This window comes from Podarcis cretensis (genome assembly GCF_951804945.1).
Source record: "Podarcis cretensis genome assembly, chromosome: 1".
Classification (NCBI taxonomy): Eukaryota; Metazoa; Chordata; class Lepidosauria; order Squamata; family Lacertidae; genus Podarcis; species Podarcis cretensis.
In genome coordinates this window covers 98,412,354-98,439,750 of record NC_137170.1, presented here as the reverse complement: position 1 = coordinate 98,439,750, position 27,397 = coordinate 98,412,354, and the positions used below count along the sequence as shown (strand labels likewise).

At 41.8% G+C, this 27,397-nt stretch overlaps 1 protein-coding gene across 4 annotated transcripts; it reads left to right on the top strand.

Moving 5' to 3' along the window:
• The first annotated feature begins 345 nt into the window (after nucleotides 1-345).
• On the top strand, nucleotides 346-27,380 carry LYPD1 (LY6/PLAUR domain containing 1). 4 transcript variants are annotated; one of them, XM_079995121.1, is made up of 5 exons: nucleotides 1,109-1,207; nucleotides 1,524-1,681; nucleotides 1,718-2,493; nucleotides 4,524-4,661; nucleotides 26,848-27,380. In XM_079995121.1, the coding sequence occupies exons 3-5, from the start codon at nucleotides 2,442-2,444 to the stop codon at nucleotides 27,084-27,086; spliced, it is 429 nt and encodes a 142-aa protein (XP_079851247.1). In that variant the 5' UTR covers nucleotides 1,109-1,207; nucleotides 1,524-1,681; nucleotides 1,718-2,441; the 3' UTR covers nucleotides 27,087-27,380. The 4 variants fall into 4 exon arrangements, with proteins under 4 accessions (XP_079851245.1, XP_079851247.1, XP_079851248.1 ...); XM_079995122.1 differs by lacking the exon at nucleotides 1,109-1,207 and having other exon boundaries at nucleotides 1,227-1,619; nucleotides 2,148-2,493; XM_079995120.1 differs by lacking the exon at nucleotides 1,109-1,207 and having other exon boundaries at nucleotides 1,227-1,681.
• Nucleotides 27,381-27,397: the final 17 nt, after the last annotated feature.

The following is a 27,397-nucleotide window of genomic DNA, read 5'->3' as shown; positions in this document are numbered from 1 at the left end:
ATCTCTGCTTCAGGAACACGTATCCAGGGAATAAAAAGCAGCAACAGATGCTTTTCTCTGACTTGTGCAAACTAATCGTATTAAATGTTTGCGTATCGCTCTCAAGTATTCAAAGCGCTTCACGCTTTGCGACCCTTACAATAATCCTATATGGCAAGTAATTGTTATCCCCCGTGTTGCATGAGGAGAAACTGCTTGGGTTAAACTTAGCATAAATTCAGAGCAGACACAAGATTTGAACACTGACTTCCTGGTTCAAAACTTGACAGCCACCATGCAAGTAAACGCATAACGTAGCCTTCAGCAACTGCTCAGGCTACCCTCTTTGTGCGGGGGGAGCACCTTAAGGATGCACGCGCGAATTTAGCAATCTGGCACAGAATGGGGGCATTTTACAACTCATCCCTCTTTCGTTTTCTTAAAAGTCCGTTTCTAGTCCTCAAGGGTGTCGGGTATGTTCTCTCTCGAAAGTACAGAAATACTTTTGGCCGGGAGACGACTTGGCGCATCCGCTCGGCCTCCCGCGAGAGCGCCCTTCACCTTCTTCTCTGCAAGTCAGTTCAGCAAGCTGCCGCCTCAAATGCTGCCAAAGCGCCACATGAAAGACAGGAGAACATAAACACCAAGCACATCCCTCTCCAATGGAGGAGATGAGTGTGTGCCGGTGTGCACGCCTATACTGTGACCTGTGCGATCATGACATCGGAGGTATTCGCCTACTGCCCTTAGACACCCCCCTAACACATCCAGCAACCTCAGCCTGTTCCTCAAGCTGTTCTCCACCCGCTCCACAACATGAGCCGGCCCTGCGGTCCCTGCACCAGGTTGAAACTATTGGGGACAGGGCACTGAAGCCGCCACTGCTTGATATGTGCCGATTATTTAGGAGCAGAAGGCATCGCCCTGGGAAAAGCCCAGGCCAGACCAGAACGAGCTCTTTTCTTTGCACGGCTCCGTTTGTTGTCCCTCGCGGCTGTCTCTGTATGAAAAGGGCGGCCTTTTTCCTGCGCCCGAGAGAGGCTTCCTCTCTTTTCCAAGTGCCTCAGGCAGTTACAACAGGCGGCAAAAGCGCAACGTATATAGTATAGGATGGGAGCAACGTCGCCCACCCTGGGCGCACTGGAGACGAGACGAGCCAATACAGACACCACACCGGTGGAAGGCGCTATCGGCGTGGGACAGGCCGCGGCCCTCCTACAGCGGGCGGGTAAGTGAATGGCTCCCCTGCCTCGTCGGCTCTCAGAGCGCGAACCCCCCCCCCCGGCCTTGGTTCCAGTTCACGTCGTCCACGGCCAGTTAATGTGTTCGCACAACCACAATCGCGCCCATAAAAGCGCGGAGGGGCGGGGAGGTGGCGGCAATCAGAGCGGAGGAAACCCACCTATTAGCCACTAATTGCAAAATTACTTGAAAGTGGTTGATTGATTGTAGCAGCCAACTAATCCACTCTCGATGAGTCATTTTGACTATTGCATCTCCACAGCGTTTGTGTGGTTTTATTTATTCATTCATTCGTTTTAAAGGCTGCTTAGGGAAAACTGATCATTGTTTCAAGTGGGGGAGAGGGAGACTCACAACCACACACCGTCCTAAGGCGGCGGAGGAGGAATCTGGCGAGAGTATAAAAAGGGGAGAGACAGCGTGAAAGTGAGCGTGAGTGACAGAGGGAGAGAAGACCCTGGTGGGGGGTGAAAGAGAGGGAGAGAGGCAGAGGGAGGGAGGGAGAGAGAGAAGCCTGAGCAAAAGAGTAAGCAGCTGTTTAAAGTTGCTCCACGAAGGGGCTATTGTACAGCTGGGTGTTAGATGAGAGTGCCGATCTTTCCATATCAATCCAACTGGGGACGCGGCTGCGTCGGAGGAGCTTCCGCGTTAGCCCCGCAGGTGGGAACTGAGTGGCTGACCGCCGGCCTCCTCCCCCGTCGCAGCTGCGGCGCGTGCAGGTGTTTGGAGGGTGGGAGGGGCTCCACCCCCTTCGCCTCTCCAAGCTGAAGGATTCTGCCTGTCTCCATAAACTTTCTCCCTCCTTCCCCCCTGCAGGAAAGGGGGGAGGGGGCACCACGTGACCCCGGGAAGGCGGGGGGGGGGTTATTCGGTGGGTCTCTCTCTCTCTCTCCCCGCCCTCCTCTCCCTCTCCTCTTCTTGGCTAGGCGTCTTCCGCTGTAGTTTCACTCTCTCAACTCCGGCGAGGCTGGAGGGAGCTCTCGCAGAGAGGACGAGAGGGAGCCGGGGCTCGGGCGGGCGATGCGGGCTGAGGCGTCGCCTGCTGCCCCCGGAGCTCCTCTCCGCAGCGGCTGCAGCAGTCGCACCAGTCCGACGAGGCAGAGGTGCGCGGCTCTCCCGGCGTCGCCCGCCTGCTGCTGCTGCTGCTGCTGCTAAGAGGTGCCGTGCCTTGGCCAGCGTCTCCTACCGCCGCCGCCAGCCCCTCCGACGGCTCCAAGAGGATGTGGCTCCTCGCCGTGGCGACAACTTTCTGGGGATTGTTGCTGGCGCCAGGTAAGAGGGGACGCCCGCCGTAGCCGACCCCCAACCCCCGCCGACTCGAATCGGTGCCTGCCCGGTGCCAAGGACTCCTCGCCGCGACACTCTGCAAAGTTCGCGCCTGCCATTCAACAGCTGCTGCTGCTGGCACCAACTCTGCAGCTCCCGCCCCAGCCAGCCAAGAAGCCGGCGGCGGCGGCGGCGGCGGCTGCTCCTTTTGCTACCGGTCTCGCCGGCAGTTCTGCCCTGCCCTGCCTGCCACCTTGAGCCACCGCCGGACCCTGGCTCCTCTGTATGCCTCTCCCGAGCAATGCGCGGGGTCACGCAGCCCACCCGTGGTCATCGCCGTTTCTGGAACCCGTCCGCTTCCCGAGGTCTCGCTCACAGCAGCAAGGAAAGCTTGCTTGCCCATCCCTGCTGCGCTTGTTTCTGGAAGAGAAACTCGGCTTTCCAAGGAGAACTCGCTTGGGATCTGTCTGGGAGCAGTCTACTTGCGCTGCCTAAGGGACGCTGCCGAGGCGAGCTTCCCAGACAAGCCCTGGGAACTTCCGCGGGCAGATCGCAGCAAGCCGTAGAGCAGCAGCCCCCGCCCCATCGCTCTCGCGAGCCTCCTTCCCCCTATTTCCCCGGGGGGGGGGGGTGACGATTCACACTGGCAAGCGGTTGCCCGGGAAGCCCTCGGCTTAGTAGCCAACTAGCAACCCTCGGAACAGAGGATTCTTCTCGGTCTGTGGGTCACGGTTACCCTCCCAACCCCCGTGTTCCTTGCAGAGCCCTTCGGTGGGGAGTGTAGTTAGTAGTTTCCCAGCAAACTACCTTAAGGAGCAACAACGCTAGGGCTGCCCGTCAGGAGCCAGCAGGCACCTGTTTAAGTAAAACAGCCCAGATACCTACTGCCTGCCCCCACGAGTTGGATGGGGAGGAAACTCGGCTGAGTAATGGCAACTATTCAGGCATCCTTGGGCAGCTAAATGACTAGCTGAGCTTCATTCTCCGCTGTGACCGCGCTGAAGCCAGTTCCCTGCGTGCTAGCCCGATCAAACCGCTCCTTCCAATGATCGCACTTCTTTATTTTAAGGAGACATTGCTAAAAGCACAGCTTCCCACCTCGTCTGTCAATGGGTGTGGGGCGGCGTTGGCTATCCCGCCCGGATCTTTCCGTAGCACTCAAATCCTCCAGGAGCGCTGGGAGATCTAGGATGGATGCCCTTGCTCAGGCGCAGCTCCAGCAGACAGGAAATATGGGGAAACTCCCCCGGCCCTCGCCTTAAACTCCCAGAAGACCCTCGTTTGCATGATAAAAGAGGGAAGCTAAGGATGCTTTGCAGCTGTAATTGTGCATGGCAAAATAGTAATTAAATCATTGCAATTAATTAGTAGTTAAGTAAACCCTTTGGCATAGAAAAGCTCTGGAGCACATCTATTAGGAGGTTTACTTTTTCGGTCATTTGCTTGCTTTTTAAAAGCCTAGTGCTTAAAAAAAACAACAACCCTACACCAAACCTTTTAAGAAGGAAAAGCAGAGAGGACAAGATGGTGAGCAAAACAGATCAATTTTGCTACTGCTCATTATTGTTCATTCTGCCCCCTGCTGGATACAGATTAGGTTGATGAAGCCAGAAGGGTTTGAAAACTTGGAAGTGAACATAACTGATAATGAGTTTTGCCCATGTTTAAAGGTCTGATGTGGAATGAAGTTGGCAGATTATTAAAGGATACTATATCCTTAAACCATAGTGTTAGCTAAAAGGACAACTGTTACAGCCAAATAGAGAATGAATGAATGAGTGTGTATGTGTGTGTGTGTGTGTATATGAGAGAAATTAAATAAAAGGAAACTTAATATACAGCACTGTCCTAAGCATGACTGCTCAAAAGTAAGTGCTACTGAATCAATGGGACTTGCTTGCTTACTGCAAGTCTTTATGCTTATGAAATAAGTCCTATTAAATTCAATGGGGCTTATTCCTATAGAAATAAACACAGAATTTCTGCATTAAACATTATTCTTAGCACATGCTAAATAATGTTTCTTTCTATTCTAGGATTTGCTTTGCAAATACAGTGCTATCAGTGTGAGGAATTTCAGCTAAATAATGATTGCTCGTCCCCAGAATTCATAGTGAATTGCACTGTGAATGTCCAAGATATGTGTCAAAAGGAAGTCATGGAACAAAGTACAGGTAGGGTAAACTATATCAGTTCTGTCTCATTAAGTCTCTTCCCTTTTCATTTTATTTCCTGTCTAACTCAACTCCATAGGTAATTCAAATGCATGTTTATAACACCTTTATTTTGATTTGAATTGTTAACCGTGCCATTCATTTATTCTGCTGCATGTCACAGGGTTCATGCTTCCATTTTACATTGAAAATGCTGAAGCTTACTTAAAATAAGTTATCAAAAGTACAATAAAACAACACTGGAAGCCTCAGACCTCTTTAGAATACTTGGGAATTAATAACAAGTTCATTTAATCTCATTACAGTTAATTACACAGGCCTTCTCCCATCAGTTGGAGGGAAGTGTATTGAATTAGTAGCTGCCGTTATTTACTCTAGCAAGTCACATACCCAGTGGTTGATCTTTAGGGAAAGCGGATGTGGTGAACTGAGCTTTCGGCCATTAAATATAATGGAATTGCATAAGATGGGCTGAAGGTTAGGAGGCTCTGCTTTGGTCTTGGGAATAAGGGTCCTAGATTATTTATTTCCCGTGTGGAATTTCGCACAAAAGGGCATGCTTTGCAAAAGTAGCTGACAGTCAGTTAGCTGAAAATGTTGATGACATAAATGGAAAGATTATATTTTTTAAAACAGCATAGATCACGTGATCCATGCTAGTTGCTATCAAACAAGTTTTGGATTTACAATTGTACCTAGGGGGAAAAGGTCTTTGGCATCTATGGGAAAGCCCATATAAAACCACTGATTCTAACCCTTCCTGAAATCATATCTGGCTTATAATCTCTAGAGGGGTGAAATTGGGGCATACAGAAGCAAGACAATAGAAGATGCAGAGAATATTGTGTATCACTGACACTGGAGATTATCATCCATCTTGGGATGGATATATTTGCTAAAGGAGATCAACAAGTTATAACTGTTGAACTAGGAATGCTTCAGTACCCATGTCAGTAACACTGGGACCTATCTGATAATGGAAGACATAAATATATAATTACAATATATTTGGTTTGTTAATCATAAAAAGAACAACAGCAACAAACCAATGGTTGTTTAGTAAATTGGGCCTTTTTTGTGGTAAGTGAAACAAGTGCCACAATAACCATTATTGGTGACCAGCGTTTAGTAATTTGTTTCCTCTTTAAAACCTGTGAAAATGAATGGGTGAGAATTGTCAGTTCAGCACATTGCTACTCCAGGTAGAAATCCTGTAAATAAAAGCACTAATCTTCTAAATGCACTGTTAATGATCTGTGTAGTTGTAAAGAATTGGACAGTGGTGGTGGGAAAAGATCTCTCTGCTGTCTGAAAGTGCAACAAAAATATACCCCCAAGTTCAACACATAAACATTTGAATGCACAATGCAGAGCAAACATTTCCTCTTAATCCTGATACTACCTGGAAATCCTCCTGCTAGAGAGAAATTTAACACCGTTATGATGCTCTTTAAAACTTAAAAGCAATTTTGGAAAGGTATCTGAAATACAGTTTTAAAGACTCTCACAATAACACAAGCAGAACATTCATATTTTTGTAAAAATATAGAGAGATTTCAGTGGATTGAATGGGAGGGGGCTGAAAGGCCATTAAAAACATCCCAGTGGAAATATTAAAGTGTTTTCCTTAGTTGTGCTTTTTGAGCATTGCTTCTTCTGGCCATAATATTTTTATTTCAACTTGCAATTTAAAACTTTTAACAGCCTCCCAGAAACCATTTTGGTAATCTTTTAAGCTGAAGGTTAGTGAGGCAGAAAAATCTGTGCTAGCAGTAGGCCTTTATCTGGGAATGGCTTGCTTAAACCTTTGGGATACCTAGATTTTTAAAGTGATGAATTGTTGGAGTTTTTAAAAAATCAGATTTACTACTGGATTTTGAAACTGATTGATAAAGCTACCATGACTATGTTAAGTTCAAAGTAAGAACCATTCTAATTGGATCTTAAAACATTTAGAGTGACATAAATATGCTTTCCCCACTGGAGAGAAATTGATTTGTAATGGCTTCAGTAAGAGAGAGGCATTTTAAACGATACTTTTTCTTTGAATTACTCAACCTATGAATCTTGTATCAAGTTGTAACAATACTACCCGACTTAACAGCATAACTTGCCCTATGCATATCAAGCAGCAGTACACATACTATCTTACTGGTCTGCTTAATTTCATACGTAAATATATTTGTTACTTTGATCAGGAGTTTCCATGATTGATGACATTTCTATATATTCTTACCTATATCAAAGACATCCCAGTCTGCAGTTAACCCAATAGGCAAGGCAACAACACTTTGATTTTTAAATCAGTTTTGTCCCATTGCAATCAGTGGGGTCAAGGTTGTGATACTGAGCACTCTTACAAGAAAATTTCATTCACGCTAGTAAGACTTAGCTCCATATATGTGCTTAGGATCAGGTTATGAGTAGCTAAATCCAAGAGATGGTAGGTTACAGGGTACTGTGAAACAATTCAGGGCTCAAATAATTGCCTCTAGTGTGATTGTGTTCAGCTAGATTTTTGTTTGCTTACAGATACTTAAAAATGTGTACAAATTTTTTTTTGCCACATTCCTATGCTTTAGCACATGTCTAGCTCAACATTTAACATACCATTTCCCAATGCTGCTTACTTTTACACTTGTTCAGCACTGAAGAGATTTCTTATTCAAAGAGAGCCACTCAGTTTGGATTTTTAACCCAATATATAAAATAAATAAAATTGCAATCTTGCAATTACAGGTTCTCCTTTTGACTACTAGGGCTAAAATCAAATTAGTATAGATTTAATAGTTGTTTTCTTTAGTAAGATATGCATTTCTCTCAGTGCGCATGATTAAGGTTTCTGTAAATCTTACTTCAAAGTGAAATGCAACGTATTTTGTTCTTTTTTTTAAAGGCAATGTTGTATTTTAAATTGTTGCAACCATCCTAGGACCTTATGGTTAAGGGCAGGCATAATAATAATAATAATAATAATAATAATAATAATAATTATTATTATTATTTAATTGAAACCATGTTAATGGTCCAGATCAGTAAGCCAATGGATCCACACACTTGAACATGCATTTAGCTATTTTCCTGTTTTGCAGTATATAGGATCACTTATTTACATACAGTTATATATATTATCTACATGTTAATGGTGGCAGTGTGACACAAATGTTTGTTCGTATTCATTAAATGGAACAATGACACCTACGCAGGTCAATTTTGGTACTGAGTTCTTTTGTTTGTTACACAGTACCCAGGCACCAGAGTCTCCCTTTTATTTTAATCCAGATAAAATAAGGAAACCTGTGACTTCTCAGATGATGTTGGACTGCCAACTGCCATCAGCTCCAGCCAACATGACCAATGATCTGGGATGATAGGACTTGTAGTCCAACAGTATCTGGAGGGCCACAGATTTCCCACTTGTGATCAAAAACGTAAGAATGGCCTTTTTAGATCGGCCACTCTGTACATTAGATGGATGTTGGTCCAATGTGATGTTTTTGGAAAGTCAAACTGAACGACCCCACCCCCCCGGTCTTAGTTCTATTATCCGGGGTTTAGAACAGGCATACTGCTGTGATTTTAGGTATTGTAGCTAACAGTTCTGTATAGAACTATTCTCCATTAACGTGTGTGTATGTGTGTGTGTGTGTGTGTGTGTGTGTGTGAAAGAGAGAGAGAGAGAGAGAGAGAGAGACTCTCTTCAAAACCAGTGATTACAACCACATCTTGTGATAGTGAATCCCATGCATTAATTATGAACTGTGTGAACCACTACAAATTATAGCCTAGTATTGAAGCAATGCTTTGGTTTTTTTTAATGCTATGCCCAGCCCAGTTGTTCAGTTTTGCAAATCTCTCTCATACCATCCTCCAATCTTAGTATGCCTCCCCCCCTCCTCCCGCAATAAGTTCTACGCTCTTCAGTCTTGTCTTACAGGAAGGTCTTAAAACAGTAGTCCAAAAAGCTGCATTAATTTTCTTCAACTTGTCTTTTTAACGACAGTGCAACCAAAACCAAAACACCAATGTTATATGGGCAGAATTATCTGTGTGTAGTGGGCTTTCCCAATTCCCCCTCCCCCTCCATTGCAGTCTCACAGGCCCATGATAAGTTTCGCCTGTGGATCAGACAATCCTTAGGAAAGGCGTGGGAGATGGTTCAGAGGCTGCAGCTGGAGACAGAAATGCTGACAGTCAGATGGAAGCAGCTTGTTTATGCAAACTGCCTCACACTAACTTTTAATGATTCTGCATGTTGTTGAAGCCCATGTACCACATACCAGGTTTTCTTCCCTGAAGGATACAGGGGGCTACAGAGAGGAAGGGTCAGGAAAACCCTCTTGTGCAAACAGATTTCCACACACATAATGTTGAATACACTAAATGTGTACGCACCAAATGGTTTATATAACAACATCCTAAGACCTGCTGCATTATTTTCAGTTCCTTTTGTAATTATGAAGTAGTTTGGCTTTTCACCATCTTGACACCTTTTAGGATATTTGAGTAAGAGGAAGATATCGGCATATTTGACTTGGATTCAAATCTTAGCCTGTAGGACACCCCCCCCCCCAGGCAATTTTAGATCTCCCGGTGCCATTTCTTCATTTGGAAACAGAATTGTTGTGGCTCAGCTCACATAGTTAACTAATAAAGAATGATAAACCAATTTATAATTAAGTGCCATGTAAATGAATTAGAATGTACTTCATTGAACATGATTATTGGTCAAGACAGACCCATTTGTAAGTTATACAACCTAACATGCCAACCTTTACTAGAGTAGTTTCTAGCAGTATCCAAATCAGAATCAGTCTGTAGAAAAAACATATGACTGACAGAGAAATTTCAGAAAATCCAAATTTAAAAACAGAGTAATAGATTTGATTGTAGATTTAGTCTGGATACTAAGCAACCCATAAAATAATCACATCAGGCTTACTGGGTGGACATTTCTACAAACAATGCAACATAGTTTCATTGCCTAATTAAAGAGAACAAAATGGTTGTACAACTAGTGGATTTTCACTAGCGAAAAGCACTTCTGTGAAGAGAGACACCTTGTTTTTGTTGATTCCACCTACAAACTGTCCCATGCAATGCTGCTCTTCACAGCTGTGGAACACTCTGGAATAGTATGGGATAAGGAGTGTGATGGGCTGCAGTAGATGTGTGGAGGAAATTGGTAAAAATGGGATACTCTTCCTCACGTAAGTGGCAGTGCTTTCTGCTTAGCAGTTCAAAGCCTGCCGTTGGACGCAACCCAAAGTTTTCAGAGATAGTGGAGGATGAAGGGGTTTAGATTATACATGTAGAGAGGTAAATGGGTTGACTGAGTGTAAAGACATGTTATGGATTATATTCTGGTTGATACTTTGCATGTGTGAAACCTCAGACTGATGTGTGTAGGAAACCAGCAGAACAGAGAGGAAGGCCAAGTAATGTCAAGTAGCGTTGGCACTGAATGCCAAAATAAATTCTAAATTGTAAGAGAGGCACAGGATACCTAGTACGTTTAAAATGGAGGGACACAGCCAAATCATGGACAATAATGTGAGTATAAGGATATTCTGTTGCTGAATGAGCTAAATGAAATAACACAGAAATCCTCTTCCAGATCTATAGTCTGATTCTCACACCAGCTGCACCCGTATCATTTGTCTCCTGCCTGCTTTCTTATCATACAACTCAAGGCAGCATCCCCCAAAGGGATCACCCATCCAGGTAATGACCATACCTAGGTGGTGCAGCAAGGTGGCTGTATTGAAGTGTCTTTAGACTATACTCTGAGGATGATGTAAAGCAGGCATCCCGAACCTGTGGCCCTCCAGATGTCTTGGCCTACAACTCCCATGATCCCTAGCTAACAGGACCAGTGGTCAGGGATGATGGGAATTGTAGTCCAAAACATCTGGAGGGCCGAAGGTTGGGATGCCTGATGTAAAGCATGCCAATGCACCATCACAAGGTAAGAACAGTTATATGGATGGCATATAAATAATAAAATTATTAGTGGTGCTGTTGCAAACTGAGGCTGAACTATTTGAAATCACCAGTTTCTTTTTAAGGACTAATGCCCTCTTTGCTTTGAGACCAGGAAGCTATTAGTGGAGAAGACCATAAAACAAGAACATCTTACCAGGAATCTAGCTTGTACAGTCATTCCCAATTTCACCAGGAACACATACTTGCACAAGTCAAATTCTAACTAGGTATATTTTGAAGTGATTCCATTGAACTCAACGGGAATTGGTTCCAAGTGAGTTTAGTTGTGTATTTAGTGACATTTTAATAAAACTTTGCTAGCTGACAATGATATTTTCAAAATGTGAGGACTTGCCTTCAAAGCTGCTTAGATTTCAAGGCAAATTTAATAACTTCAGTCACACAGGCATGTACTGTTACATGTAAGGTAAGGAGGGCTCAAGTCTGGGCATAAGGGAATCCTTTGTATGCTGCTTTGAATAAGAAATAAGTGAACTAATGATAAATCAAATATAAATACACCACATGCTACCATACAAGTACAAGGAAGTTCTCTCTGTTAGTGAAATGCATGATCAGAATAGCAAAAGGGTGCAAGAATTCAGATGTAGGCTACAATTCTATATACACTTTCCTGGAGGTTAGTGCCATTGAATTGAGTAGGACTTACTTATAAGTAGGCATGCCTGAAAAAATGCTGTCAATGCAATTTCAAGAAACGCAGTGCAAACTAGCTTATGTAATTGTGACAAATATTTATCGCTAATTAAGGAAAGTATTCAGCAACAAAGCTGGTGGTAGTTAGTGATTGCCATCAATATACAGTATTTAGCTTCATCCCAGCATGGAGTGCAAAGCATATCCCATGGAGAGTACTTTGGGAGCTTGGTTCTTGATATTAGTTGTCTAAATTCAATTTCCCCATCATGGCAAATGAATATGGAGAAAGAAATTGAGAGTAGGAAGGAAGAAAAAGGGGATTAGGCGCCTATCCAACTAGGTAATTTTATATATATATATATATATATATATATATATATATATATATATATATATGGTTTCTGAACTTTTACTGTTATGTGGCTTTTAAGCACATATTTCCCATTGTTTCTACTCCATTCTTCTGGTATAAGCTGTGTTACATCATTTGTAAGAGAACCTGAAAAATAGTGGTATGGGCTTGGGCTTAAATACTTTTTTTAAAAAGGAAATAATAAAGTGAAAAACTAGAAGCCAAAATGTCAAACTGTCCAGAGAGCTGAATTTCTACTGCAACTGAATTTACCAGCAACATGATTCCCTTAAATAAAATGTTTGGGATTTTAAAAATACATTTGTTCAGTTTACAGTGGCATTTTCCTGTGCATGCAAGGTTGTATAAAATGCTGCAGTGCAATTAAAGCAATTACTGTAATTGTGCACTTCAGCTAGTATGTTAGGAAACTGGGTACAGTGCAGATTAATAAATGCTGTTTTTAAAGCTCTGCAAAACAAGTTATTTTCGTACTAATTATCAGAAACCAAGAGAAAAACTAATTTTGAAAAAGTTCCCCTTAATTATTTAACTCATTGATCTGGTGCATGTGTAATTCAACGGCTGTCGCATTCAGTTTTGCCTTGCTATGACCATGATGAGCAAATATATATGTATCTAATGAAGCTTTTACTACAGTACAGCTGCAGTACAAAACAATCAGTTGCTGAGTTTTTGTTTTTCACCCACCTGTCAAAAGGAGAGGAACCTCTCCCGGGAAAAGGTGACATACTAGTTGCATCTATGTTAAAGGTGCATATTCTCCCCCTGTTACTTTAGTTAAGAAAGGCTGAAAAATTGTATATTACTCGCATTTACATATTGATAACATTTTAAAAACTGAAAAAAATTCAACCTATGTGAGAACCTTCCTGTCATTAATATTCAGAGCTAATTGCTTTATCTTTGGTATCCCGTGAAAGGCAGCATGGTCTGAAACTTGGCTGTTCGTTCTCCACATTTTTAAAAGATTCAATCCTGTTTATAACATATTGCTCATAAGAGGTCAATGGAGAAAGTAAAATTGACTCTTAACACTCCAATAATGTACAGTGGGGCGGCTAATATTTTTTTGGCCCAAGGACTTTATTCAGCCAATCCTTGGGGGAAGTGGCTCTCCCACAACCCCATTTATTTGTACACAATGGCACACAGTTTCCCCTCCTGAGTAGATCAGTCGCAGGTTGGCTCCTGCCAAATCACACCTTTCGACTGTGGCTCAGAGTGGCAAGGAGCCTGTCCATGTGCTCCCCCAGCTTCTCCTCAACTTCTCTGGGGGCCAGACCAGGCCCCCCGCAGACACTTCTGGGCACCTCTGGTTGGCGCTATTAGAAGGGGCTTGGGGGGGGGGTGGAAGATGGACAGCGATAGCCAAGAGCCTGAGGGGGAGCGTCAATATATCTTCTTGCCAAGGACACAAGGGCACCTAAGTACGCCCCTGATCAGTTGGGAAAGGTTTATTTTTCTGACCTGTTCATCAAATGATTGACATGATGATTTTAGAGATGGTTCTTCGCATCCACATCTTTGTGTCCACCTACTTCAGTGCTGTGTCTACTTCAGTGGTTTTTCTTTTCACCATTGCCACCAAATCAATGGGTGGGGGCTGGGGGGGGTGTCAGAATAATTTCTCAGGAGGCCCTCACACTAATGTGCCTGAGGTGCACATTCACTTTTAAACTCTGTATTAAATTCCATGTGTGTAGATATTATAAACCGCCCTGTGATCCTCAGATGAAGGGTGGCATGAAAATTAATATATAAAAATAAAATAGATGCAAATCTACCTGGGGGGGGGTACTTCCCAGGACCCTGCACTGGTAAGAGGGCTTTTTTGCTTAGAAGCACAGTCCTCTCCTTAATACAGTCCTTTTAAAAATAATGGGGCGTGCATTCCATATTACACAGTTTAAAATGTGTTTGGACAAGATACTCAATTGTGCTGGAGTGGTAAGGCTTAACAAGAAAGGATGAGGAGATGTGCATCTCTTCCAATAAGTTATTAATGAAATAGGCTTCCCAGAGGGAGAAGCAGGGACATTTGCTGCCTTGGCTTCTGGACATCTGCACCAAGAACAGTGGTACCTCGGGTTACATACACTTAAGGTTACATACGCTTCAGGTTACAGACTCCGCTAACCCAGAAATAGTACCTCAGGTTAAGAACTTTACCTCAGGATGAGAACAGAAATTACACAGCGGTGGGAGTGGGAGGGTCTCATTAGCTAAAGTTAAGAACAGTTTCAGGTTAAGAACAGACCTCCAGAACGAATTAAGTTCTTAACCCAAGGTACCACTGTAGAGGCATTGCAGCCAGTTCCTTACTGTCAGTGTTTGTCTGGAATAACTTTATAGTTGCCCATATCTGAAGCACCCAGCTCCTTTCTGTTGATGATAAACAAGGCTGCATGCAATAAAAGAATTATGGTATATGTTGTTAACTTTCACTATATGCTATAAATTCAGAGCTTCAGATATATTACCATTCAGGAAGTGTTTTCAGATGCTAAAGCTGTAGGGCATGTTCTCTTATTAATAAATTGCTTCCAATCTTACGGTTGCCTGTAACACTACAAAGGAAGCAGGAGATGAACTAAATTAAGTGCATTAGATAAGGTGAAACCATGGAGAGCTTATAATAAATTGCTTTTTTTTTTTAGTACTTTTAAACACAGTAAAGCAGTGATGGAGCTAGAAGTTGACTTGAAGTAGTTTATGATTTGGAAAAAAACATGAAAAGAATAAAAATGCAAAAAATTGATGGATTATTTTAAAAGGAAGTTGCAATTTCTGGTTGAGCGACTTTAATTTCTCACAATGATATGGACAATAGCTTTTTATGTTTTTCCATTTCTTGGTCTTGTTCTGAGGGGATATACAATGATCAGATATGGTGCCCACAGGCTGCTATCTTAGCAGTTCAGTTCTAAGCTTCCAGACTACTAGAGTGTGGTTTAAATTTCACATAGAAATGAATAAATTCCAGAACAATTTGCAGTGACCTACCCAGATCTATGCACTACACTCCCCTTACCTTCTAAAAGTTTATTATAATGACAAATGGATTTAATACCAGCAATCCTTTACATTTTATTGGTCGGATCTCGGAGCAAACATCTGAGTACTCTTATCCACTGCTAAACCCAAAACACCAAAGGGCTAGAAATTTTATAGTACTATTACTGCTAATGATGCTGTCAAAAAGAACTGAAAGCACTTCAAACAATCAGCGGTAGGGTGCTGTTTGCAGACAAAACAATGATATAAGGAAGCTGTCTCATAAAACTATGGTGGCTGTAGATGTCAATGTCATATTCTTAGTCTTGATGCTCAGACATTTTGTTATGGGCTCACATAGCCTTTCCTACATAAAATCCATCTTTCCATTGTTGTTTTAACTTCAGTGTTGTTTTAAATATGCATACGTGCTTAGATTGACTATAACAAGATTCTACACACACACGCACACACACACACACACACACACACACACACACACACCCCAATACCAATCACTGAGGTTTGCAAATCTGGTGATGAGAGCAATCCTTGCTGGTGCACTGATTTAGACATAAAGGTACACCACAGTTAAAGAAAACCATGGAAGGGGAAAGGGGGAATAATCTGTGTAGCAGGGAGGTTAATTGAGTGCGTACCTGAATGGCATATTCCAAATTTCCTAAACGTTATTAGAAAATCAGGGTATGGATCCAAACTTCATTCACATATGGGATTGCACATTAAAATAGTTCCATATACCACTTACAAGAAGGCTTAAGAACAACTGAGAAAAACAAGATGCCTAAACTTTGCTTCAGTGACTCCGCAGAGCATCCCATTCGCCACACTGTCTCCAAAGCTGGATCTCATTATAAAGTAGAAATGTGGCAGTAGCCCAACCTACAACTGCATTAGGAATATCATGGATACAGCCATTTATCTGTGGCATTAATTGAGTTGTACGCTATGAGCCATACATGTATCTGTAAGTCAGTGCCATTTATGGTTTGCTTGAAAGTTTAGGAAGGAGATAGTCAGACAACATAGACTTTAGCTGATTTTTTTAAGACTCCCCCCCCCCCCCGCATACAAACCACCCCCATGTTGAGCTCCTGCATCTTCTTCCCTCCCACACAATGCAAATACTAAGCACCCTGTTCATCTTCCCAATTAAGAAGCCTCCACCACTTCCTGTTCCTCTGGCCATTCCACACACCCCACTTTGATCTTCAACCCAATTCCAATATCTCCTTCCTTCCCCCTTTCCTGCAACTTTTATCTTTCTCACATGAGGCAGTTGATGAAGAGGGAGAAGTTCAGGACAGCCATTTTTCTTTTCTTTTTGGCATTCTGTTCTTCTTGCTCTGCTCAAACAATGGCATAAGTTTGAGTAAAGCAGAGGTGGAGGCACACTTAGATTAAAACAATGGTGGAAATTGAAGTAAAGCAAAGACAGAGAGATGCTGAAGGGTTGTGGGCTTTTTAAAAAACAACAAAGCAAAAACCAGTTTTAAGGTGGAATAGCAGAAAGAGGTGCAACACAGAAGCTAAGATTAAAAAAAAAAATACTATTGGAGACTTTTAAAACTCCCTTCTTGCTGTATGAAAACATTGTCCCTTTCCCCCTGTGTCACCTCCTGCTCACTCTGATCTCTCCCATAGTTTCAAATGTTTTTCCCCTCTCAGTGTTGCACCATCACTGCTTTATTTAAATCACCACCACCAATCTCCTCTGTCTCCTTCCATCTCTGCTTTATTCTGCTGTTGTTTTAAACCACCACCTTTTCATTTTCAGTGATCTCTCTTCTCGCTCCCATCACATGGGCTCTGCTGTTGCGCAACCTGCCATCTCTCTTATCCCCTGCTCCTGCTGACTTTATGCAAATCTAGTAGTGCGGCAAAAAAATAACACAACCCTCCATTGTGAGCTGTGTGGTGACAGCCTTACATATATATATTTTTTATGCCTATAGGAATACTGTATATGGGTGTGCAAGAGCATCTCATGTAGAATATATATGTGCGCATTCTACACAAGATGTTCTTGCACACCCATGTTAGCAGTGCTGAACACTATACAGTAAACTCGTGAAGGGAAGACAAATATCTTAAAACACTCCTGTCCCACAGCAGCATCCTGGGGATTATTCACTGCCTACCCCTGACATTTTGGAGATGTGTACATTTTGTTTACTGCTTATGGTGTTAGGCAGTGCAATCATCAGTGTACACACAACAGGAATGCTTGCCACATAATCAGCCCTTGCATAAATCAGCCCTTAGAGGAATGTAGCATCTTATCTCATAAAAATTCCTCCTGCCAAAACAGATTATTTGACGGATTACTTCATTTGTGTACATAAGGAAAGCATGTTAAAGAGTTACTAGAAGCATCTCACTCTTAAAGCAGAATGGTAATAATTTAATGAAACATTATACAAATTAAACAGTGTGCTGCTTTTTATACACAATGCTACCACATCACTCCGACTTCTAATACATTTTGAATTCCATTGGATAAAATATATGAAAACAGTGCTTCTTCTGACTTGTCAACAATGATAGACGGGGATTCTTGTGAGAAATGCTATAGCAAAGGTTATGAGAATATATTTGTAAAAGGAGGACATATCACTTGCTCTATTTTATGGTTGTGTCTACATAGGTATGATCTCTTTGGTCTTACTTTTACACTACCTTGATTACTAATTTATGAAGGGTGTTGTTTCAAAATCTTTTAATAAAATAATATATACAGGGTGAGTCCTTTAAAAGAGGCCCCATGGATAGAGAGTATACATGTTCCACGGGGCATCTTTTAAAAGACTCACTCTGTATATCCAATAGGGAGAGTCTGCTTTTCAGAGTCCTTTCGGAATCTTTATAAAGATTCCTTGTAGGTCATATACCTGAGAATATGTCTGTTCTACTCTGTTATTTGGACCTAAAAGAATGGATCAAAGTATCAGAATAGAAAAGGTGAAAGAAAACAGAGTCTTCATCTTCAGGACTGAATACTTACAGAATTGTAAATTTTGTACTAAAGTTTCATCTCACATGATTAATTATTTGGGAATATAAGGAAACTATCAGTGTTGCACACTGGGGCAAAAGAATGATAGCTTCACATGTATACCAACGGAGGCTGAGCTGGGTGACCAGGCAGGGGATCATGGGGTTATCATGGTCAGTTTAGTGTAAACACTGACTATGTGGCAACTATTAAAAAGGTCAATTCCCTGTCAGGGACCATTAGGGAAATGGTTGAAAATGAAACAAGCAGAATGAGAGAACATTTTTTATGTATGCAACAACAGCAGCAAGGATACTTGTCGCTAAATATTGGAAAACTCAAGATTTGCCCACACTGGAAGAATGGCAGATGCAACTGATGGACTACATGGAGTTAGCAGAAATGACTGGCAGAATCCGAGACCTGGGAGAGGAAGCGGTGGAAGAGGACTGGAAGAAATTCAAGGACTATTTACAAAAACACTGTAAATTGTATGAGTGTTAAGAAGGATGAGAGATTTGAAAATAACTGGGCACTATAAAATTTGGTGAAAAGATTGTGAGAATGAGTGAATTTTATGAGAAAAATAAATTTTGAATAAATACTATGGTAAGATTAGGGATTTAAGACCTAGATAAAAATATTCAAAGTTAGGGACAAAATATTAGAAAAGTGTACAATAAGAATGGAAACAAGGTGATAAATTGCTGGTTAAAGCTCTATAAATTTGGAAAGTAGGAGTGAGAGACGTGAGGAAGTCCAATAATGAAGAGAAGTTGGTTATTATAAGATGTTAAATTTTATGTTTGTTTTTCTTTTTTCTTTTCTTGTTTGTTTTTTGCTATGTTGCTTCTTTTTTCTATTGTAATAAAAAACTCTCAATAAATTTTTTTTTTTTTAAAAAAAGAAAATGAAACAAGCAGTATCTTACTGCCTTTATGCAAATCTGTATAAAGTCTTGGAATACTGTGAGGAGGAATTCAGCATTGCATTCTTATGATTATTTCGTCAGTGCAAGCAGTTCTGCTTGCCAGATGGAATAATCCTCTCCTCCTCTCCACATTGTTCTGGGTAGTTGGAAGGGATCCCAAGGGTCATCTAGTCCAACCCCCGGCAATGCAGGAATCTCAGCTAAAAGCATCCATGACAGATGGCCATCTAACCTCTGCCTATAAACCTCCAAGGAAAGAGAGTCCACAACCTCCCAAGGGAGACTGTTCCACTGTCAAACAGCTCTTACTGTCAGAAAGTTTTTCCGTGTGTCTAATGGGAATCTCCTTTCCTGCAACTTGAAGCCATTGATTCAAGTCCTACCCTCCAGAGCAGGAGAAAACAAGCTTGCTCCATGTGGCAGCCCTTCAGATATTTGAAAATGGCTATCATATCTCCTCTTTTTCCAGGCTAAACATGCCCTCTTCTGCACATACCTTCTGAGATACGGTCATTTCTCTATACTGTAGATGTTGCTAAGATGGGAAAAGGACGACCAAAGTGATCAGGGTCTGAGACAACTCCCTTATGAAAAAAGGTCCCAGTATTTATGGTTTATTAAAAGCGTGAGTAAGGATGTGTGTGTAAAATAATTCATGGTTTGGAGGAAGTGGAGAGAGAGGTTCTCTCCTTCTCATACTACTTGGACCTGGGTTTGGCTAATGAAACTACAGGGTGGGAGAGACAAAACTTTGATATGCTGTCCATACATTCTTGGACTTACCAGCAGGATGGAGGTTTTAAAGCAGAGGTTAGATGGCCATCTGTCATGGATGCTTTAGCCGAGGTTTCTGCATTGCAGGGGGTTGGACTAGATGACCCTTCAGGTCTCTTACAACTCTATGATTCTATAACCCGGGAGTCCAGGGTTCAGATCCACACTCAGCCATGAAACTCACTCAGAGACTTTGGGCTAGTCACTGCCTCTCAGTCTACTACGCTGAGCCTCCCCCAGCAGGAGGAGGAGAACCATGTACACCATGGTTCTTTGAGTGCCTTAGCGAAAAGGTGGAATATAAATGCGATTTTAAAAGATCTGAATGTGGTTCTGCAACTGTATATTAAAATTTTGGTTAGTTAGAACTAAAAACAATGTAATTTGAGAGGAGGTAAGGAATGCTATCTGGAGGGGAAGAAAGAACAGGTAATTTGTAAGTGTGGATTGACACTTCCATCAAAGCAAATGCTTTAAAAGAAATTCTCCCTCTCTCTCTCCCTCTCTCTCTCCCTCTCTCTCTCTCTCTCTCTCTCTCTGTCTCTCTCTCTCTCTCACACACACACAAAAAGTTTGAGAAAGGAGAGATAAATGGGCCCATTTACAGGAGACCCTTATCAGGAGTGAGCTGAAAAGCCTTTATCAGTTTACGCACAAGGTATTCAATCTTGTCTTTATGAACAAACAAATGGGAATAACATCCAAGAGAAAACAGTCATAAATCACAAAAGTGTATCATTAAGAAAAGAATAATTATTAATTACTAGCCTGTCTATATGATGTGCTGAAAATTAAATTTAATGGAGGCAGCAGAGATTGACATGAATTATGACCAAGTCTGCAAATGAGAGAGGGAGTTGGGAGAGTGAGAGAGAAAATGTAATGCAAAATTTTCTCCATGTAAAAAGGCTAGGGCTTGGATCCTAATTAGACTTCCACAAATGGAAGGACTAATTCTGTGTGCAAATGGAATTAAGATGCTGTAGAGGAGTCTGCCGGTGGGGAAGGTGGAGCTTCCAAAAATAAAAAATAAAAATACATTTCTGTTGGTGGGGTTGTCCTGGAGTGGAACACAGGGCACAATCCCACGCAGAGGTTCACTGAGTTTTATTGAGGAATGATGGAGGCTGTATATTATCATAGGATCATAGAATTGTAGAGTTGGAAGGGATCCCAAGGGTCATATAGTCCAACTCACCGCGATGCAGGGACCTCAACAAATGGTCCCCATCCAATTTGAAACTGTACTGGACCCATTAGCTTTGCAAATGTGCTAACCGTTTATCTATATGTAGCATAATTATTTGGTTCAAATCAGTTCTCCTTAAGACACAGATTGCTTTTTGGTATCACCTGGTGCAGAAGTTCCCAACAAAAGATTCTGCCACCCATTTTATATTCCTAAATGAGCTGTCGCCAGTGCAATACATAATGGAGAAAGAGAGCGTTTCATGAATTGGCTTTATGATCATAAAAGGATAATGACCACAGAGCAAGTGGGATAAAGGAAAAAGGTAGACATTGGAAACTAGAATCTACTTGGTGACTTTGTCTTTGTATGGCTAACCTGTTTCTTGGCCACAGTTGGAGATTGGCTAGGCCAGAACAGAGGGGAAATATTCCATGACATATATTCAATGGTTGGTTACGAATGGGTCTCTGTGTCATTTCAACACATCCAGTAGACTAGCTACAGAGTGACAGATTCCTTTCTGAGTAGAAATTTATTTGTAGTATAAGCAATGCAAAACTATCAAAGCCAAAGGATGTTCATCGAATTCCAAGTCAAGAATACAAAGATGGGTTAGCTCCTGTTAGAAATCCAGTCCTTACCTTTTCCCTAGTATTAGGATAGCACCATTTGGTACAAAACAGTTCTTGCTTTTTTAGAAATGTAGTTAAGGAGAAACATAGTACACGCTGATTATTATTCAGTCACTAGTGAAGCCCAACTTGCATAAGCTAAAATTTATTTCACAACACAGGTAATTTATGAAAAGTTATTGGTCGGTACTTTTTTATAGTTTCGATTTCTTACCCACCATTCACAATGAAGTTCCAGGGCATCTGCAGCATACGCTGTGGATTGCATAATGAAGGCGTTAGATGCATCTTTGGGGGAGGAAGTTGCATAACTTTGAAGCTGCCACACCTAGCTTTCAGGTTCTTAGTGATATTTCAGGTGGGAACACAAATTATGGCTTTTTAGATGCAAACAGTCTTGGCATTTGTAATTTCCAGTGGCTTGGTACTAAAGTAAGTCAGTTGCATTTAGCTTCCATTGCAATCTATGTGTTTTAAGTTAAATCATTACTACCGTAACTTCTCATTTGACCAAACTGCGGGAGGCAATGGAAGACAGAAGTGCCTGGCGTGCTTTGGTCCATGGGGTCACGAAGAGTCAGACATGACTTAAACGACTAAACAACAACAAACTTCTCATACTGATGACAATAAGTCCCAAGAGCAGCTAACTTTGTATGGACACAACTCAGTGTGCTAACTTGACAGAAATCAAGAAAACTCCAATGTATGTGATTTCTGGTTTCTGCAACCTGAACGTGTTGTTTGGTGCTATGCTACAAAAAAAAGAGAGAAAGAAGAAATGAAAGGAAGAAACTTGCTCCCTTTTTAAACTATTGCTTAGCCCAGAGGCACTCCTAGGAATTAGTTTTTTCTAGAAATAACAGCATTGGGAAAAGAGATCAGGGGACTAACCCAGAGGCACTGAAGACTCCATAGTCTCTCAAGGAAGGTATTAAATGAGCAGACACATTTAATGACAGGTTGGTTGAGCTACTATACTAGCACAATCCTAATAATAATAATAATAATAATAATAATAATAATAATAATTTATTATTTATACCCCGCCCATCTGGCTGGGCTTCCCCAGCCACTCTGGGCGGCTTCCAAAATAATATTAAAATACTATAATACATCAAACATTAAAAGCTTCCCTAAACAGGGTTGCCTTTAGATGTCTTCTGAAAGTCTGGTAGTAGTTGTTCTCTTTGACATCTGGTGGGAGGGCGTTCCACAGGTAAGGCGCCACTACCGAGAAGGCCCTCTGCCTGGTTCCCTGTAGCTCCGTATTCACATTTACGCAGAAGCAAGTTCCACTGAATTCAGTGGGGCTTCCAGGTAAGTGTGCACTGGATTGCAGCTTGTGTGGGGAGATGCCAATTGTTCCAACAGACATTGCAAATGCAGTTTTGTTAGTTGTCATGACCATAGACACTATGTGCCATATCATTGTCCTGTGAAATGCAAAGGGTTTCGCTTGTGATAATTTGTTTCTATGAGATGTTTCTAGATGAGCTGTTCGGTTTATGGTAATGGATGATAAAAGTGACATTAGATGGCTGATTAGTGAGTTACCACTGCTGCATTTGTTGTTCATTGTGTCTGAAATGCCAGCATGGAACTGATGGTTTCAAAGTGTTTGCCACTGAAAGATGAATTCCTGCAGGTTTGATTGGACGCTCAGCTGTTGCACCATTAGGTCTTTTGAATAGAAGGATTAAACACAGCTCGTCCCAATGTCCTAAATGAAAAGCTTGGCATTGAGCTACATTTTATGAGCATTTTACCTCATTTGGCTCTTTGTGTTATTCAGATTTTTAAGTAGCTGCAGGATTGTTACCGCTGAAAGGCAGATATGAAACCTTTCACCTGAGGTTTTTCAGTTTGCATTCAGCTTTCAAGGACTGATATGGTCTCTTTCATCTGCTGTTACCGTGCAAAATGTGAAGGAAATAAATACATGACTTGTTTTTACAATTGAAAACCTTTATTATCTGTTACACACAAGGAGGCATAGCTATGTGGCAGCATTTTGATCCTTTAGCTATTTTGTTTTTGTGAGTTTAGCTGCGGAGTGAGGCATGTGTAACAAGCTCTGGTAGTCCATAGCGAACTCCTTAAGCAATTAGGAGATATGCCCTTTTTTGAGATTCTTCTTTCTTGCAGAGCAATTGGTCTTGAATTCCTTTACATCTCAGGCCCTCTGCTAGTATAGCTGCAGCAATTCTCACAGATGTGCTAAAGGCAGCTGGGCTACAGCTCCTACCCTTGATAACTGGCAAGGCTGGCTGGAAGTGACTGGAATTTGAGCCAAACAACATCTGGAGAGTTACGGGTTCTCTTTCCCTGCTGTAAAGAGCTGTGCCTGCTGCAGCTGCCATGACCATGTGCCAGCAACTATGCAGGAAATAGTAATCTCCTGTAAAATTCATGTTCTGCATGGATTCTGATCACAATGGTCTGGATTCCGTGTTTGAAATTAGCCAGGCGCCAAGTGCATTTTGCACCTGATTTATTGGCCACCTGCGGCCAAGTGAAGATGCCTGGGCACTAGCATGGTGCCTGACATCTCCACCATCTGGAGATCATTGGATGTTGACCGTTTTCACACACCAATACCACATCCTGTAGGATCTGCACAATCGGAATGAATTTCAGGAACTAAAATGCTTTTTTCTGCGCAGCCTGGGCAGGAACAGTGAGTAACGTTATAGTTAAATGTTGCAGCTTGTCTTTGCTTACCCCTCCCCACCACTATGCTCGCAGTTGTGAAGAATATTCTTACGTTATAAATGGACTGTGTCACCATTTAGAAAAAGAGGTAGGAATAGGCCAAATATATGTGGACTGCCCCTGGATAAAGTGACTACTTTTCTTTAAGTTCTCAAAGTTCTTAACCTGGCTCAAGTTTGTCATCTGAGCTAGCCGCGTGTTTAGCAGAGAATCAATCAGAGTCAGTCCATCATTTGAAAAATAAGACTTTAGACCCATCTTGCCCTAAAGTGGCAACTAGACATTGTGGTAAGTGTAAATTTGGTTTAAGGAGCCATTTGGCACCTAGCTTACAAATCTGAGTTTCTAACACTGTCTGGATTTGGACTTGTGATGAGTAGAGTTCCACTCATGCTGAAGGGTTGAGGAGGCAATTGTTGCCAGTTGCCACACCCCTGTGCCTCATGAAAAGGTGTTATGGGGAGTTGGGAAATCCTCTGGAACATTTCTGGAGGGTGGTGCTGAGACAGGCATGATTAGCAAAAATTGCTCCATCTTTTCCTCTGACATATAGCCCTACTGGATCCTGGTCTCTTCTGCGAATGAAAGGAGGAAGCCCTTCCATTTACAGTGGGGTTAATCTCAATCCACAACATGCCAAAGCCAAACCAATTAGGCAGAAGTTAGTATAGTCACTAACTGGTGTAGGGAGCTTTTGCGAGTGTTCTGCTAGAAACGTGTCTGAAAGTGGTCTCAATCTTTATCCACTAAGTAGGGTAAAAAAGGTAGAAAGAAGATACTTACTGTACTAAGGGAAGAGAATAAGCCCCCCTGTGAATTATATCCGTGTATTTTCTTGATTACTGGTGTACTCATACATGATGAATATTGCATAGAACCTGGATAGCTCAGTTGGTTATAGTGTGGTGCTGATGCCAAGGTTGCAGGTTTGATCCCTGTATGGGACAGCTGCATATTCCAGCATTTCAAGGGGTTGGACTAGATGATCTTTGGGGTCCCTTCCAACTCTACAATTCCTGATTATAATGCTAGTGCTTCTGTCCTGCTTTCCAGTGTTCATTTCAGACTGCAATACTAGTTTTGTTATGGAACTGTGGCTTTTTGACCTCTATACCAGCATGGCATGCTAAATTTCATTCAAACCGGTTGTGGTTTGACCCAACAATGAATGCCATTGAATTGAATGTCATTCACTGCTCCACCACCCTTCCCACACATGTGGGCTTCTATTTGTCTATGATTCAACCATGAAAACAGCAGGAAAGAACCATATGCTGGTATACTTATCCAAATTTAGTCACTTCTATGATTTTCTAGGTCAGGGGGGCTATAAATGGATTTCCCTCCCCTGGAACTAAGTAACATAGAAAGAGCACTTAATCTGTGTTGTGTTCCATTAGTTTTCTGGAAATGGCTTCTATGTTGTGTGGAAACTCAAATATGATCTGGGAATTAACAGTTTGGGGAAATGGAATAAAACTGTTGGGTGAATGCAGCTACATAAATGAAGGAAAGCAATAAGTTATAATAAGCATAAACAGCTGTCAAGACTTACATTAGTAAAGCAGGCCGACTTCTCATTTCCTAGATTTAATTGCACTGTGTACATGGTCCATATACATAATACCATAGACTTAACTGTAGGCTGGTCCAGTAACCCAATTCAAGTGAATAAACCTTAATCATAAGTATACAGTATCTGCTATGTGGGGGGCGGGGGGGGCAGGGATCCACTCCATTTCCATTAAATTCAAGTTTCTCACGTGCTGTATTTCCCACAAGCTATGGAAGTTTATTCTCCAAGATAATGGTCTTCAAAATCATGAACCTTTTAGGGTACCCTGCCTGGGTTCTAATACAGTGACGGAATACCTAAACGTAGCACTCTTAATACACTAATAAAGTGTGTGCGGTGCAGCTTACAGCTTTTACTCACAGGGATTGCTAAGTTTAGTAAAACTCGTCTGTTCTGTTCCCTTTTCCTGCTCATAAAATGTGGTTTTCCATGCAATGTTCTATGGATCAGGTGGAATTCAACACTGTGTTAATACAAACATTCTGTCTGCATAACAGCATGCCAGATGGAACAACGCCCCCCACCCTGTGTGCTGTAACTCCCTTTGAACCAATTTTGGTGTGTGTGTATTGTATTGTATTGTATTGTATTGTATTGTATTGTATTGTATTGCACACACACACACACACACACACACGTAAAATTTAAAATACATATTTAATGTACATTATTTACACACATTCAATTAAAAAAAGGTGCAGAACAGTCTCTAGAGGGCTTCTTACAAGGCAAGTCATTTCGTTCTGACTTCTGTTTATCCAACTTTCTACAGCAGCCTAGTTACAAGGATGGGGAAAGAGAGAATATTTATAATCTTTGTGTTTGTGAGTATTGCTCTGTAGACTCCAAATTCTCCCATGAGCTTTTTCTTCGTTTGGGGCTCATTTCCTCCCCGCAGAAAGTGCCTAAAAGGCGAACTTCCTTTAGCACGTTGCAAATCAGAAGCATAAAAAGAATCATGGGTCTCCTTAAGCTCCCGTAATGCTGTTTGGAATGTGATCAAACTTACATGTACTCAAATCTTAAATAGGTACAACTTTTAAAGTTTTAAGTGCTGTATGCCTCAAATGTATTGATTTTGCGATTTCCAGGCTTTGTGGAAAGCAAAAGCAGAAAGCGGGGGGTTTAAGAATAGTGCCATTTATTTAAAGCCCTACATTTCCTGCTAAGATACACAACAGGTGATGGTGGGCTAAATTCTTTGGAAATGCGCTGAGAATCAGAACCACTATTACGGAAAACTTGGCAGTCTGTTTAAATTAAAAAAAAGCTAACATACAATAGAAAGCATGTTTGTTCATATCAGGCTAAATAAACTTTTGTTCTGTGTCACAGGGATCCTGTATCGCAAGTCCTGCGCATCCTCTGCAGCTTGCCTCATGACCTCTGCCGGATACCAGACTTTCTGTACTCCAGGGAAGATAAACTCTGTTTGTATAAGCTGCTGCAATACTCCACTCTGCAATGGGCCCAGGCCAAAGAAGAGAGGAAACTCTGGCACCATGCCCAGGGCTGGTGTATTAACAACCATACTGCTCTCTAGCTTGGCATTTTTAACACCAGTACACTGCTGAACTCTAATGGAAGATTTTTTTGTTGTCGTTGGCATCGTTTTGTCCAGACACAGCTGGTTTCCATTGTAATGTTGCTGTTTGCTTCCAACTGCTAAAAGAAGAGTTTGATTTGAAAAATCCTCAGCAACTTCGTTAGCAGCAGAATAGGTCTAGTTGTCCTGTCTTTCTGGTAAGCACTTAAAAAACAAAAAAAAAGCCGTCACCCGAACCCATATTCATTTATGTTATTGGGAACGTAGTCTATTGAAACAAAGCACTTAAACTTGAAGGGTGCAACCACATAGGCTGCAAAAACCCTTTGTTGTGCTTTT

Excerpts from the sequence above, each read along its gene's own strand:
- LYPD1 (XM_079995119.1), top strand. The coding sequence starts at position 1,090 with ATGGGAGCAACGTCGCCCACCCTGGGCGCACTGGAGACGAGACGAGCC. Across the intron at positions 1,208-4,523 it reads GGCCCTCCTACAGCGGGCGG|GATTTGCTTTGCAAATACAG; the intron begins GTAAGTGAATGG and ends TTTCTATTCTAG. Across the intron at positions 4,662-26,847 it reads AGTCATGGAACAAAGTACAG|GGATCCTGTATCGCAAGTCC; the intron begins GTAGGGTAAACT and ends TCTGTGTCACAG.